Below are 16,977 nucleotides of genomic sequence, written 5' to 3'. Positions count from 1 at the left end.
AAAATGTTCAGGCTATGCACAGTTTCGAACCCGGCACCTACGCCTTCCCACATGAGCGCCCTAAGCAATTGAGCTATCATGAGCTCATCAAAATCTAGCCTCTCTTAGAGTATATAAAAAAACCTGCACGCATTCACACCGCCGTGGGACGATGTTTCAACCCCAGACATGCGCGTTGACGTAAACATTCACTTTCAGTTGAAAACGTCTTTGACAACAACTGAAACGAATTAAAAAATATGTTATCTGACTAGTGTACACGCCCATGCTTTGTAAAAGCTTCCATGCTTCGTGTATAAAGGTTTTATGTCTCACTTAGCACATTTCTTCGACATCAAGTGTTAGGTTGAAACGCGCGTCCTCATGCGAACTCTTTAATCAGCCGCTTTACAGGTAATTTTTGACTCACATGCGAAGCAAAAGTGAGTCTATGTACTCACCCGAGTCGTCCGTCCGTCCGTCCGGAAAACTTTAACGTTGGATATTTCTTGGACACTATTCAGTCTATCAGTACCAAATTTGGCAAGATGGTGTATGATGACAAGGCCCCAAAAAACATACATAGCATCTTGACCTTGCTTCAAGGTCAAGGTCGCAGGGGCCATAAATGTTGTCTAAAAAACAGCTATTTTTCCCATTTTCTCTGAAGTTTTTGAGATTCAATACCTCACCTATATATGATATATAGGGCAAAGTAAGCCCCATCTTTTGATACCAGTTTGGTTTACCTTGCTTCAAGGTCAAGGTCACAGGAGCTCTTCAAAGTTGGATTGTATACATATTTTGAAGTGACCTTGACCCTGAACTATGGAAGATAACTGTTTCAAACTTAAAAATTATGTGGGGCACATGTTATGCTTTCATCATGAGACACATTTCTTTCTTTATTTGGTGTTTAACGTCGTTTTCAACCACGAAGGTTATATCGCGACGAGGGAAAGGGGGGAGATGGGATAGGGGAAAGGGGGGAGATGGGATAGAGCCACTTGTTAAGTGTTTCTTGTTCACAAAAGCACTAATCAAAAAATTGCTCCAGGGGCTTGCAACGTAGTACAATATATGACCTTACTGGGAGAATGCAAGTTTCCAGTACAAAGGACTAAACATTTCTTACATACTGCTTGACTAAAATCTTTACAAACATTGACTATATTCTATACAAGAACCACTTAACAAGGGTAATAAGTGAAGAATTTTATGGGTGAGAAAAGGAAAGTAAAAGGACTTTGGGGAGGCAGAAATAGAGAAGAAACAAGAAAAAGATCCTAATTAGGTTCACGGCATCGAGAGTGATGCGACCTTCTCTCAGAAGTTAGTAGAGAAGGCTCCCCCATCCACCACCCGGGGGACGCGCCTCTACGCCAATTAGGGGGCGCGAGGATGAGACACATTTGGTCACATATGATCAAGGTCAAGGTCACTTTGACCCTTATGAAATGTGACCAAAATAAGGTAGTGAACCACTAAAAGTGACCATATCTCATGGTAGAAAGAGCCAATAAGCACCATTGTACTTCCTATGTCTTGAATTAACAGCTTTGTGTTGTATGACCTTGGGTCAAGGTCACATGTATTTTGGTAGGAAAAATGTGTAAAGCAGTTAGTGTATGATGTCATTGCTAGGTTTAGTTATTTGACCTTAACTAAGGTAAAGGTAAGGTCAAGGTCAAGCATGTGAGTCGTATGGGCTTTGCCCTTCTTGTTTTTCCTGGCCGGGTGCCAAAAGCGTGTAAAGCTAATATCTTCAGTTTGCCTACCGTTAGGAACGTAATTTTTTGCACACACCCTTGGCCCCACAATTCCAAGCTATTCACCAAATTTGAGCTCAATTGACCCCAGAGTACCAGAGATACATGTCGAAACTCTTCAAGATACAAACAACTTAACCAGAGCGAATCCTAAATATCCTCTTTATGCTTTGCATAAAGGCGGCAAGAAAAAGATATAAGAACATAACAAATTTCACTTTATTTCAGTATTTTACTTTTCCTCTTTTGCACACACGCACACGCACACAAACACATAACCATTGCACACAAACACTCACACACAGTGTATTCATGTCACACAACAGCAGAAGGGTCCCAGCAATAGTGTGTATCACGGCTAAGAGTGGTCAGTTCCTGCATAATTTGGTCACCGAGTTCAAAGTCAAATATATCCGAATTTTCTTTGATGTGATTGGGGTTTGTGGACTTCGGTAATATACCTGCAAAAGAAAATAGCAAAATGTCAAGGTTACACAAATGAAGAAGAAACAACTAAACAATTCAAATGGTTTTAAATATCCGTGCTTCTAGGAATGTCCTTTGGTGTCAGAAGTTGACAAAACGCCTAAACTTATTTTAAACTGCCCAAAAAAGAGCTTCTGAACCATTTCATGCTACGGAAAAGATTATGCTTCAGATTGCCTTTAAACATAAAAAATATCTAAACTTTTAAAGCTAATTTGAACATCGAACGCAGAAGAAGAAGAAGGCTAATTTGAGAAATTTGCCGATGATTGTGAACCCCAATGCTGTAATGCAAATAATGAAGCTAAAAAGTTAATGCTTTTCCTGTAGACATGTAGGAAGTACTTTAATTAAGTGTATGAATTTGTGGGTGTACATGTGTCTGTGTGTGTGTGTGTGTGTACATGTGTCCGTTTGTGTGTGTGTGTTCACAAACAAGTAAAATTCACACTTACCAACACCTTGTTGTACCGCCCATCGCAGCAACACCTGTGCAGGTGTTCTGTTCACTCTGTTGGCCACGTCCTGCACTGTGGCGTCTGTCAGTAACTGCAAAAAGGATCAGTGCAATTTACCAGAGCAACTTTCATACAGAGAAGTATAGGTTACATTCCTGCTGGTGTTTATCTACTTTGAGACAGTATGCAACGTGATGGCACTGTTACAAGGTTGATGAAAAAAACACACAAAAAGGTGGCAATGCGTGGCGGTGTAAAAAAAAAGTATGTCACAATCTGACAATCTTGGTCATATTTTGAGGGTAGATTATGCCAGTGTGCGTCCAGTCTACTCTTGAGGCTGTTGACTGTGGGCCATACAAAGCCATCCGCGGTAAGGTACCTTTACATATTCCATGAGCAAAACATGTTTTCTGCAGAGAACTATTTTCTTAAGCAATTTTCGACTTCAGTTTAAGTTGTTTCTAACCCTATGTACGGATTATTTCATCAGCAAGGTCAAGGGTCTCTGTCCACAGTGTTGTCAAAGAGAAACCACCATCTCTACATGTACATGTATTTCTTCAGTGTGCTAATGCGAGACATAACTATCTGAGCACTAGAAATACAACTTGACAAAAAAGCAGCTCATGGGATATGACAAATATAGACCTGAAGCAGTCAGTCTTTAAAGGCACAGTAAGCCTCCCGTAAACCATCACAGAGCTCCCCGAGCGTCTACATACAGTACAAGCATACTTCCATTTGAACGCTCACCGAACGGGAACAACCTGGCTGCTTTCTGTCGAGCGTGAGAAATTTTCAAAGAATTTATTTTCGTGGACTTGCTCCTCCACAACAATGGCGCCTCGTTTTGGTGCTGGACGACTGTTATGAATATTCAATACCGGAAATCACGCCCGGACAGTAAGCCTCCCGTAAACCATCACAGATACTGTCAGGCTTTTACACACAGTACAAACACCCTTCCATTTGAACGCTCACCAAACGGGAACATCCTAGGTGCCCTACGTAAAGAGCGAGCAATTTTTAAAGAATTAATTTTGCACTTTTTGGACCCATCCTGAACTCAGGTCAAAAATGAGTAACTTCCCTTCGGGTCTCATTCTATCGATGTAAACTGGCCATAGCTGTGGATCGATGATTATCAGAATGTTTTTGGACCGTGGTGCGTTTTTGCGCTAGACCTAACTTTTAAAATCTAAATAATAAATTGACAGCTTGTTACACAAAAATTCTTTAATCATAAAAGAATTCTTTTTTCATCAAGACAAGATCAGTACAATTCGAAGTTGTGAAAGTTTGAAAAAAGAAAAACCCGGAAGCAGGGTCACGCAAGGGTCGTAGCAGACGACGGTTTATGCATATCGCCGTTCCTCTCAACAGTCAAAAGCCATCGCTAGAGTTCTTGTGAACCACAGCCGTTTGTTTCGTGCATAAAAACGTGCTATTGTAGATAAGCTCACATCGAGTCGCATTCAAATGACTAACTGACGACTACATTGTGAAAAAGGGAAACTGGATCACACGGGTTCACGATGGCTCAGGGGTAAGATAAACCACGCAAAAATAAATTCTTTGAAAATTGTTCGCTCTTTACGGAGGGCACCTAGGATGTTCTCAATCGGTGAGTGTTTAAATGAAAGGGTGTTTGTACTGTGTGTAAAAGCCTGACCGTATCTGTGATGGTTTACGGGAGGCTTACTGTGCCTTTAAGTGAAAAGAATGTTTGGTCCTCCTCTTTGAAGGAGTTAATTTGTTAGTTAGCTGTTGTTTTTCGGGTCCAGCGGACCATAATAGGCCAAATCAGGACCCCCCTCTTTGAAGGAGTTAATTTGTTAGTTAGCTGTTGCTTTTCGGGTCCAGCGGACCATAATAGGCCAAATCAGGACCCCCCCTCTTTGAAGGAGTTAATTTGTTAGTTAGCTGTTGTTTTTCGGGTCCAGCGGACCATAATAGGCCAAATCAGGACCCCCCTCTTTGAAGGACCATTCAGCAAAAGCATAATGACCACAAGCAGAAACATTAGACTCTTACAAACTTGAGTCTTACATCCTTTCATGATGAGTTGACGCTTGAATAGTTTTTATTATCCATTTCTATCACAGTATATGTATCATTATTTTTTGAAGTCGCCAAGTCAAATTTTGCAACTTCCCATGGCTTCAGTGGAGTAAGGGACACAACTCTTGACCATGAAGATATGTGCTCTACCTTGTTGTCTTGATTTGAGGTGCCGAGGGAGGAGTATGCCTGGAAGTGAACGTCGTGCTGCTGACACCACTGCAGCAAGTCTCTCTGTACAAGGTGAGGGTGGAACTCAATCTGGGATAGATAACAACACAAACAACGACATTATAATATTATTACTCAGGGGGTTTCAAGTGTGTTTGTGTGTGTGTATGTGTATGTGACTTTTATCATGCTCCTCTTTAAAAGCTTGATACAGAGAGAGAGAGAGAGAGGGGGGGGATGGGAGAGAATCTTTGTGTGTGTGTGTGTGTGTGTGTGTGTGTGTGTGTGTGTGTGTGTGTGTGTGTGTGTGTGTGTGTGTGTGTTTGTATGCATGCATGGAAGTACTTGTGCTTCTTTATACATGTACTACATAAAAGTGGACTTTGAAAAGAATGCATTTAACCTGCATCTCCCATCTTCTCAACATCTGAGCTTTACCCCCTCCAGCCACCCTCACCAACACTCACTCCCTTACAATTCTACAGGTAAGTCACACACAAACAGACTTACCTGCAAAACAGCTGGTTTAACTGAGCATGCCTTCATCAACTCTTCCAGGTGATGCTGTAAGAAGTTGGACACGCCAATGGACTTCACTTTTCCTGAAAGCACAAGATAAAACACCATACATGCCAGGATTTCATGTTTTCATTTTTTATTTTCATTACTTTATTGTCCCATCGCTGGGAAATTCAGGTCGCTTCCTCCCACTGGAAAGCTAGCTGCAACAGAGTCGCGCTACCCAGGTGTATGCGTGTTTTGGTGTTATCAGCCACCTGCACTTATGGCAGAATGACCGAGGTCTTTTATGTGCCACAGTGGTGACACGGGGGTAGAACATGGATACCATCTTTGAGTCTGCACATAAAGTTGACCCGTGTCCGCCCCAGAGCGGATTCGAAACTGCGACCCTAGGATCACAAGTCCAGTGCTCCATTTATTGAGCTATCAGACCTTTTGTATTGCATTGAATGAAAATTACTCTACTAGAGGTTGGCTGACACAGTTACTTCTTGTTTCTTCTTCTGCGTTTATGGACTGAAATTCCCACGTTCATTCGTGTTTTTTGCACGAGTGGGTTTTAACACGTATGACCTGTTTTTACCCCGCCCTTTAGGCAGCCATACGCCGCTTTCAGGGGAAGCATGCTGGGTATTTTCGTGTTTTTATAATCCACCGAACTCCTACATGGATTACAGGATCTTTTCCGTGCGCACTTGGTCTAGTGCTTGCGTATACACACTAAGGGGGATAAGGCACTATAGCAGGTCTGCACATAAGTTGACTTGGGAGAGCGGAAAAATCTCCACCCTTAACCCACCAGGCGCGGCCGGGATTCGAACCCACAACCTTCCGCTTGGAAGGCTGATGTCTTATCCACTAGGCCATTGAGCCGGTCACATTTTCTTCTGAAAGTTCACCTTCTTCATGCAGCTGTTCCATGTCAGCCCACGAGCCGAGCCGGTTCTCTTTGTGGTGGGGGTCTTCAGGCCGCAACTTGTGCGTTCCGGGCCAGTGGATCAGGAAGAGATCCAGGTAGGAACACTGCAGGCGTGACAGTGACTGCAGACACGCTTCCCTGCACGCTCCCTGGCCTTGGTCTTTGGGTGCTGAGCAAGAAAATCACATGAACAAAAATTACAAAATAGTTTTTTGTAACTTTACTTCTGATCATCTCTTGTGACTTTCAAGTTGTCGGTTGCCGTTCTGAATGCTACAGATATTGTAAAAAAAAGGTGGGTTCAAAAGTGCCCTTACTCCATCCCATCCCAATTCCTATCCCCTTTTGGGTAATCGCTCTAATCCTAACATTGAATAACTTAACATCATGAACAATGCGCTACAGGTTCCACAGTTTTCAGTACCAAAAGCCCTAACTTTGCACCAGGAAAAAAAATGCACATTTAAAAGTTCTGAAGTACATGTACCTGACATCTCATGACTCCCACTTCCCCCATTCTAAGAATTTAAGTAGAACAGACAGCCCTCTATGGAAGCTTGATCAGTGCCTCATTACTTCTCATTGGCCATAATTGTGTATGCCTTCATCCCTTCAATTAACCCAACAAAGCTGTCTTTGCACACACCAATGTGACTACAGTGGAACCCTTCCGAACAGCCCTTGCTTTCTCACATTTCCTCTTCATAAACACTGAGTAAATTTACCTACATTTAAAGCTCCTTGTCTACATTTTTATACCGAAATCGCCATTTGACCATTAAAATGCAGAGTCTATTATCTACAAATATCAACAATACACCCCCTTTCGATCAGGAAAGACGAAGCCAGTGTAGCCGTTTGAAAATTCATTGTAGTATTCCAGTGTAGTACTCATAGTAGGATATCCTTATTTGGAAAATGCCAAGCGCAAAACTCCTCTCAAATCCCGTGCATTTCGTGCGTTTAAAAAAAAGCGTGGACAGCGCTCCAGTGTCAAACTGTTGCTGGACTTCCCGTACGAAATGAACTTATAGAAAACTTATAGGAACTTATAAGAAACTTATAAGAAATGTATAAGAACTTATAAGAAAGAAACTTATAAGTTTCTTATAAGTTCTTATAAATTTCTTATAAGTTTTGTATAAGGCATTATAAGAATAAGTTTTGCTATAAGTTTTGCTGATAAGTTTCTACCATTTCTTATAAGTCTGGTATAAGGAATTTGTAAGGAATTGACAGTGTTATAAGTTGCTATAAGAAAGTATAAGGAAATTATAGGGAAATTGTACTTAAACATTTTGGGAGTCCATGTGAACTTAGAAAAAATAGGGCGCCTTCCACTGGCTGTCAACCTGCACATTTTTCTAAGTCCAGAAGCAATATCAAAAATTCTTTTAATTTGTTGTTCCAACATCCTTGGAAAGAAATATACCATCTCACGCTTCAAAATGAACAGGAGGGAAATATGAATCCACTGATTTGGAAGATAAAAAAAATTGAAAACAAAAATAAAACTTTGAAATCTTGTAAACCAATAATTATATAATGAAAAGAAAAAGTCAACATTTTCATTCAGAGCCTATTTGGTTAAAGGTAAATGTATCTGCATATGGGAGTTTGTGTACAATCGTTATTTACTGCTCTGTCTGTCTGTCTGTCTGTCTGTGTCTCCCTCGCTCTCTAATGTATAATAAATATTCTGTACAAAAGTTAAATGAAAAGCCGTACCACAAAGTTTTTCAAATTTGGTTGATGGTTCACAGTTACCAGAGACTTTCTATGACTGTCTGCTGTTACACAATCAAACAAAAAGACCACAAGACAAAAACAAAACCTCACATACAAGTAAAATTTCCTTGTATGATCATTGTGGGAATCGGCTTTCTTTTGGGATACAGGCCTCACAAATGAAGAAATACTCTCTTTAATTAAAAAAAAAAATAAATAATAAAAAAAAAAATAGTATTTTTCATTTCAGTAATGCCTCTTTAGTCCTCAATTGTTTAGTATATATGCAATAAATAGGTAAAGGTTAAGAACACTCATCCTAATTCCTAATTTTTATTTTTATTTTATTTATGTCACTAAGTAAATTATCTTATGAATGCTTTCTTTAAATAAAATATTAGGAAATAAATTAATAAAATCAGATATAATTTTAAAAAAAACCACACTCCATATTTCAGAACATTTTCTCAAATAAATCAATGCAAAATGGAAAACAATATAGTATTTTAGTATGAACAGAATAACCTTAATCCTTATTTGAACAACCATAACATAAAAATTCAAATTAACTACTCAAGGTAAAGGGATAAAATTGTAAATGTTGCATACATATATTTTTTCAGCATTTTGTCTTCATTTTTTGTTCTGAATGTAATATCCTTTTAGATGGGAAAAGAAAGAACAGTTGTTCTTCAGGGGAGACAATCATGTATGCAATTAAAAGAGCAATATTGCAGTTATTTCCCTTTACATCCGGGGACTTCTTGTTTGAATGTCAGTGCAAGTGGAAGGCCAGTAGCAGTTAATGACACATTATCTGCAGAAATACCACACTTATTTTCAGTCAAATGATTTTTGAGTCACTTGAGAAAAAGTGACTCTATGTAATCGGTCAGTGTTAGTCTGTCCGGCCGGCCGGCCAGCCGGCCGGCCGTCCGTAGACACCACCTTAACGTTGGACTTTTCTCGGAAACTATCAAAGCGATCGGGCTCATATTTTGTTTAGTCGTGACCTCCAATGACCTCTACACTTTAACGATGGTTTCGTTGACCTTTGACCTTTTTCAAGGTCACAGGTCAGCGTCAAAGGAAAAATTAGACATTTTATATCTTTAACAAAGTTCATCGGATGTGATTGAAACTTTGTAGGATTATTCTTTACATCAAAGTATTTACATCTGTAGCCTTTTACGAACGTTATCAGAAAAACAAGGGAGATAACTAGCCTTTTCTGTTCGGCAACACACAACTTAACGTTGGGCTTTTCTCGGAAACTATAAAAGTGACCGGGCTCAAATTTTATGTGAACGTGACTCCCAGTGACCTCTACACTTTGACGTCTGCTTTGGTGACCTTTGACCTTTTTCAAGGTCACAGGTATGTCTTGAAGGAAAAAAATTGAAATATCATATCTCTGAAACTATTCATCGGATTTGATTCAAACTTTATAGGATTATTCTTTACATCAAATTATTTACATCTGCTCATTCTTCAGGTATGCATTGTGTTGTGAATAGCAATTTCTTCCTGTCCATCTGATGCCTCATATAATATTCAGAACTGCGAAAGTGACTCGATCGAGCGTTTGCTCTTCTTGTTTTGAAAAGAGAGAAGTTTCAAGGAGTAGAAGATGCATTTGGAGACCAGCACTGAGAAGAAATTACAGCATTATGTGTGTCAGGAGTTAATTCAGCTGACAGTGTGTTTCAACTGTTTGCCGCCATATTGGACTCTCGGCGGTTGAGATGATTTGCTGACTGGATTCAGTCAAAAAATGGTGAGTTCCATCGTTTTCTTTGAAGTTAATGAGGAATGAAGGTAAAATTATTTGCTTAGAAGTTAGAGTCATGGTTTTTTTTGTACAGATGGAAGAATTCGGGAATTATTCCTTGTCCAATGCATTGTCACTTTTTGTCAGTAAGAAAGAAAGAGAAAGAAAGGTTTTTAATCCATCGATGTAATACACTCATATAGAGGAGGTAAACTTTTTATCGTCAGTAATATCGTGATTACTATGAAGCATTAGCTGTTTCGTTCCACAGTAGGCTGCAAATGTGTTTTTAGAGAAATGTTTGAACAGCATTTTTTTCTGCAAATTTTAGTATCTTAGGCCTACTGGTCTTTTTAACTTTAAGTTTAAGGCCTGGACCACACAAAAAAGGAATGTAACTCACTAACTGTAAGTTGTAACTTGTATTGTAACAAATAAGCTGCAATACTGTGATTCAGAACTATTCTTCTGGAGAACTATTTATTTATGAACTGACTATTTCTAAACTTCATACTCATAGTTGTTGATCAGGAAAACATTACATTTTGAGAGCAGTTTGACATTTTAAATTTAATGCACAAAAATGACAAATAGCAAAACAAATTTATAAACACCTTTTTCTTACGTTTTGTTAACGTCTTTTTACGTTTTTATTTTTTATAAACGCTTCCTTAGTTTACTCACAATTATGTAGCACATGTTTTTGACCTAGATATATTGAAACTAAATAAAGTATACTTGACTTCATTTTTATTTTTATTTTTGGTGCGAAAAGCGAAAAAAAACTTTAGGTTCGGCGCTTAAAAAAAGGGTCGGTCGGGTTACCGGAAACAAACATATTTTTCTTTTTGGCCTAAACTACTCAAATCTATTAAATTAAATAATGTCCAATTTTCAATGTAATTTTGTAATTAAGTGTATCATAATTTGTGTGTGCAGGTGATGACCAGTGCCACTCACTACCAGGAGCTTGCTGCCTTATTGAAGTTATTCTGTGTCAAGGATATGGACCCGCCTCTTTCAACATGCAGAACTTTCTGCAGCTGATTTCTTGAGTTATTCAGTGCCAAGGACAATGGAGAGCCACCCATTTCAACGTACACAAGTTTGTGCAGCTGGTTTCCTGCCTTATTGGGTTATTCGGTGCCAAGGACAATGGAGACCCACCCATTTCAACGTACACAAGTTTGTGCAGCTGATTTCCTGCCTTATTGGGTTATTCGGTGCCAAGGACAATGGAGACCCACCCATTTCAACGTACACAAGTTTGTGCAGCTGGTTTCCTGCCTAATATTGAGTTATTCGGTGCCAAGGACAATGGAGACCCACCCATTTCAACGTACACAAGTTTGTGCAGCTGATTTCCTGCCTTGTTGAGTTATTCAGTGCCAAGGACAATGGAGACCCACCCATTTCAACGTACACAAGTTTGTGCAGCTGATTTCCTGCCTTATTGTGTTATTCGGTGTGTGCAGCCGATTTCCTGCCTTGTTGGGTTATTCAGTGCCAAGGACAATGGAGACCCACCCATTTCAATGTACACAAGTTTGTGCAGCTGATTTCCTGCCTTATTGTGTTATTCGGTGCCAAGGACAATGGAGACCCACCCATTTCAACGTACACAAGTTTGTGCAGCTGATTTCCTGCCTTGTTGAGTTATTCAGTGCCAAGGACAATGGAGACCCACCCATTTCAACGTACACTGAAGTTTGTGCAGCTGATTTCCTGCCTTATTCTGTGCCAAAGAAATGCCAGATCCACCCCTTCAAATGTGCAGTCAAGCTTGTGCAGCTGTATTTCCTGCCTTATTCTGTGCCAAGGACATGAAATTGAGAGATCCACCCCTTTCCACGGGATAAAAGTTCAAATCTTTCTCTACAAACTGTGACCAAAAGCTTCTTTCTTTACAAGGCGTTACCCGACTCGGTGCCAGTGTTTGAAAACTTCATGTGATTTTGGGAAAATGTAATTTAATGCAACAAAAAGTGCTTTAATGCAATTTGGTGTGCAGAAGGACGGGAGGTGCATATTTCTCGTAAACTCTTATTAGAAACAGAGAGAAAAAATAGAAACAGAGTGTGTGTGACTGCGTTTATATTACAATTTACAGATGAGTAATGAGTTTAGATTTTTTTTAAAGTTTTTTTTTAATTTCATAAGGAGAATAAAATATTGACTTTAACATTATGCCTTTGACTGAGTTTGATATGTGCATGTTCAGAATTTTGAGTTTTCTATGCAATGCAATTATAGGGAAAGTACTTATAATTATAGGTTTTCTTTATTTCCCCATTATAAGTTTTGATTTGAATCCTTATAACTTCTTATAAGAACTAAACAGGCATTCCTTATAAGTTTTATCTCATTTGCATGTAAACTACTGACATTTATACGGATTTAATATCGGTTCCTAAATGCAATTCTTATAAGGAATGTCTTCTCAGTTCTTATAAGAACTTATAAGGATTCCATTATAGGAACTTATACCAAATCCCTATAAATGTCAGGATTTTAAATGCAAATGAGGCAAAACTTATAAGGAATGTCTTCTCAGTTCTTATAAGAACTTATAAGGATTCCATTATAGGAACTTATACCAAATCCCTATAAATGTCAGGATTTTAAATGCAAATGAGGCAAAACTTATAAGGAATGTCTGCTCAATTCTTATATGAACTTATAAGGATTCCAATCAAAACTTATAGCAGCTAATGGAAAACATATAAGTTTTTTTTGCCCATCCCTATATTTTCCTTATAAGTTTTACCTGATTTGCATTTAAAATCCTGACAACTCTTATACCCTTTTATGGCTATAAGTTTCTATAATAAGGATTTGCCTTATAAGTTCCTATAAGTTCCTATAAGATTTCTTATAAGTTCATTTCGTACGGGTAGTTTGGGCGTGGCTATAAGCATAGTGACATGAATTTGATTGGTCAGTATTTTTAGGCAAAGCACATGTTCTCAGCAAACAGAAAACAAAATATTGGAAGCGTGAGTCACGCTACCCAAAAATAAAATCTTTTTTTACATATTTTTTTTTCCATACATTTTTTTCCCCATGGTTCATTCATCATTTGACATAATTTTTTATCGAAATCTAACCATAAGATTATTGAAAAAAAAGCAAAAATGTAGACGACCACCTTTTAAGACAACCTCCTCTTTGAGACCTGACTTCCTAAGATTACAAACATGTTTTCTTTTTTTTAAATTTTTTGGGGGGTAAATGTCATTTAACAACTTTGGACAGAAAACACTCAAATTCAAGAACAGGTATCAGCAGAATTCCTCAGAATTACCCAATTTGCTGGTGATGAAAATTTCCTGGCGGCAAAGTCCGTACTTGGGAAGTAATGTCTGCATACTTTTTCCGATGTCTTCTTCATTGCGATATACTGAGGCTGTATCTGAAATCAGTCACTGTCCAAAGTCATCATGAAAATATGCATACATGGGCCATAAAGAAAATGTTCAAAGGATAGGTAGTAATAGTAGTATAACTCAGTCTGCCGTTAGGATTCAAATCTCTCATCATCCATTCATATCTCAATCTTCTTCTGTGTTCTAGGACTTGAACTCCCTCTTGCACCAGTTTGTTTTCGTGCACTATTTTAGGGAGTCAAATAAGTCTGTTATATGGAGGACACATGCATGCTGGGTATAATTGTTGTGTTTCTGTAACCCACCAAACTCTAACTTGGATCACACACAGAAAATTTTACCTGCATATTTCCTCGTGTGTTGGTTCCTTTTGGCGACATTCTTCACTGAAAGTTGGACCGCCCTTCAATTCAATTTATACATCAATACAGTCTAAAATTCTTATAATTTACCTTTTCTCAAATAATTTCATCATCATCATCATCATCATCATGCCAAAAAAAAAAAATGGCTGTTTCTGGTAACATGGCTAAAAAAAATAGGGTAGGTAGGTAGGGATTTTTTATTTTTATTTTTTTATTTATTTATTTTTTTTACCCCAAATGTAGACCAATAAAACTAACTTTAAAAATCGCGCAAAGAGACTGGATTCACTATACATAGAGACAAGACACTCAACACATTTACAAATCTGTGACAAAGACTGAAAGAGTATGACATGTTTTTCTTTGTTTACCTGGTCTGATATTTCCATGATGAAACAGAAAAGAAGACTTGAGACATCTTACATCTTGAGCTTGGACAAATGGGAATTTTAGTAGAAGGCTGGGGCCTCAGTAGCACAGTTGGGAGTGCATTGAACTTGTGATCCTTGGAGTTTGGAAAAAAAAAGTTTAGGGTCGGCGCCGAAATTTAGGGTCGGTCGGGTGACCAGAAACAGACAAATTTTTGTTTTTGCCTCATCATCATCATCATCATCTAAAATGCAAGCACTGAAGAGGACTCACCAAACGATCTATAACCAGCTGCCAGAGCTGCATCGAGAACCTGATGCACTGTGTCTTGGCCTCTGATTTTGAAAGTTCCCACTGCAAAAGTGAAAACACATATGATACATTTTCTTCCTTATCCTTATGCATGTGGGCACATACGGTTGCATGAGGGTGGGGGTGGGGGAGTAGGATAAGCGTGTCCTCTTTCTTGCAAATTCAAACACTGAAAGGTCACAGTAGTAGTTTGGTGTTATTGTTTTAGTACAAGTAGTGGCTAGCATAGACTCTCTCAATTTGTTCGTACGTCTGTGTGTGTGATGTGGGGGGGGTCACCCCTCCCTTGACCGCCCACCTGCAATGTACGGACAGGTTTGCACTGGCTCAAGAGTGTCCGGTCACGGGAGGGACTGCGGTATTTTTTTTGGTGAACCCATTTGTTCAGAGAAACGACAAGTGTGTGAACCCTGTTTACACAAACATTCAGATCAGTTTTCTAAGTGTAACTGAGTTCTGGATCGATTATTACATCAAAGCTTTTACATTTTGCAAACTTCTCATTCAAAATATTACAAGCTCAAAGTTAAGCAACATTTTGAAGAAAAAAACTATGAATGTTGGCTTTGTGTTTGTTACATAAGGTGTCGGAAAGCTTAATCTTTTTTATTTTATTTTTCTGAGCCTCATAGTCATATGGGTACAGAAAACGATTTAGAAAGCTTGAAGTTGAAATGGAGCGAGTCAGTTGTGCGAGCTTACATTTTTTGTTATTGATGGCGGACGAATCCACGGGACAGAAGACAGTTTTTAGTGTATTTTTACACTGCTAAAACCCGACTCGCTCGCAGTCGCATTGTCTGCCCCCAGGTGCCTTGGAACGGCTCTACAAATAGTTAAGTACTAGCATTTAGGGCCCGGCTTCGCCTGGGGTGGCCTCAAAGGCATTGAAAGGCAAGTGCTGGCCACTGAGAGTGTCAATATATTAAATTCCTACTTGCATGATTTTTATGGAATGAGTTACCTCCCTTTCTTACTAAAATTCCAGATAATTGACCAGCAGGTTCAACTGTTGTGTTGGTATGATAAGAGTTACCTCCTGTCCATGGATAACAAAGCAAGAGTTACCTCCCTTAGCTTCTAGACATTTTTGGAACTGTCCGGTTGATTTTTCCTTCTTCTTTTTTTCTCCTCACAGAAGCCATACAGTCTCTAATATGCCTGGCATAGTGTGCTTGCTACAGGTGAACACTATATATATATAGGCTGTATTCAATAAAGGGGAGGTCCATAATCTGAGAAAGGAAATACTGAATCAAGAAACTAAAACCCAGGTGCACATCTGCGGCCCCTAGGGAGTGTGCATGCACAATATCTTGTTCCTGCCTCTTGCCATCTCGGAGCTTTGGCGATCACAGACAGACAGACAGACAGACAGACACACACACACACAGACAGACAGACACTCTCTTTTATTTATATGTATAGATTTTGCTTGTTAAGTATTTTGTTTTTGTGTTGTAATTTGCAAGCAAACATCGTATAGAATAAAGTTAAACGACTTCGATACAATTTGTAAGAACTAGGGCATTACCTGATACCCCCTTTTCAGTAATAGAATACATGTTTTGTAATCAGTGCTCTTGCCCACTTAAAATTCTGCGTTTGTCAATCTTACAACCACCAACTAAAGACGAACATCAGACAAAATTAACATTGTAAGACCCTCTGCGATCGACTGCTGCCGCATGATGGACATGCACTTTTCAAAAATAAACAGAGAATGATAATACAGAAAACATACAAGAATCAACGAAAGTAACACACACAGTCACAAACAACTCAATAGCAGCAAAACAAGTGTGATACATTATAGTAGTCAATCTTCCGCTTGACTGTATTTACAGCACAATGTATACAGTACTCTGCAACACATGAAACCCAAATACAACATGTGTCCATACAATACCGCTTCTTTGATTAAACACAGCTGAGAACACTTACAGCCAAACAGTGGCATTGTCACACCAGAGCTGAGATGCACACATTTGATCGTATTCATCTTTAGTACTGTCATCAAAGTTGACCGATGACTCCTTTGGACGTCATATACTGTCCTTCCACAGTCACTTTGATGGTTGTGAGTTTGGACTGTCCTGAATACAGCGAGAGTGGCAACAGTGAAAGTTGCTTTTGAAAGGGAGATGACTCGATTTTATTTTCTAAGTTTTGCGCGGTCCTACTAATTGCCGTCCGGAGCCGTCCGGAACCGTCCGGAGCCGTCCGGAACCGTCCGGAACCGTCCGGAGCAGTCGGGGCCGTCCGGAGGCACATACTTTTATACATAATCTTCTTGTGTGTGTGTGTGTGTACATGGAAGTGGGTGTATAAGTGTGTGTGTGCATGCAGATCTGTCTCTCTCTATCGATCGGCACATACATTTATTCATAATCTTCTTGTGTGAGCTTTTATGCGGAGTTCTGTTTTATTGTCAGACTTGTATGTGTAACTACCGGTATGTGTTTATTGCTTATCCTACGTGTTTTGTTTTTCTCATCTTTTTACAAAGATTATCTTAATAAATATGAATGAATGAAATCGATGTTTTGATGTGTCTTGGGTTTAAAAGTCCTAATGTATTATTATAACAGTATGCCTGTTGTTAGCTGTTTAATTTGTTATATCATCGTTCTGTTTCTGTACGCTTTTATGTGAGTTCTGTTTAATGTCAGACTTTT

General features: G+C 39.0%; 1 protein-coding gene across 1 annotated transcript; it reads right to left on the bottom strand.

Annotated features, from left to right (window-relative positions):
• Positions 1-1,945: 1,945 nt before the first annotated feature.
• On the bottom strand, positions 1,946-16,420 carry LOC138981930 (glyoxal reductase-like). Its single transcript, XM_070355104.1, has 8 exons — positions 16,244-16,420; positions 14,261-14,341; positions 13,172-13,279; positions 6,349-6,537; positions 5,438-5,529; positions 4,907-5,017; positions 2,690-2,783; positions 1,946-2,209 (listed from the first exon to the last, which is right to left on the bottom strand). Exons 1-8 carry the CDS (start codon positions 16,314-16,316, stop codon positions 2,064-2,066), a joined length of 894 nt encoding a protein of 297 aa, XP_070211205.1. The 5' UTR covers positions 16,317-16,420; the 3' UTR covers positions 1,946-2,063.
• Positions 16,421-16,977: the final 557 nt, after the last annotated feature.

The sequence above is a fragment of the Littorina saxatilis genome, linkage group LG12 (genome assembly GCF_037325665.1).
Source record: "Littorina saxatilis isolate snail1 linkage group LG12, US_GU_Lsax_2.0, whole genome shotgun sequence".
NCBI lineage: Eukaryota > Metazoa > Mollusca > Gastropoda > Littorinimorpha > Littorinidae > Littorina > Littorina saxatilis.
Note: the sequence above shows the minus strand (reverse complement) of the source record. Positions and strands in the feature narration are given on the sequence as shown.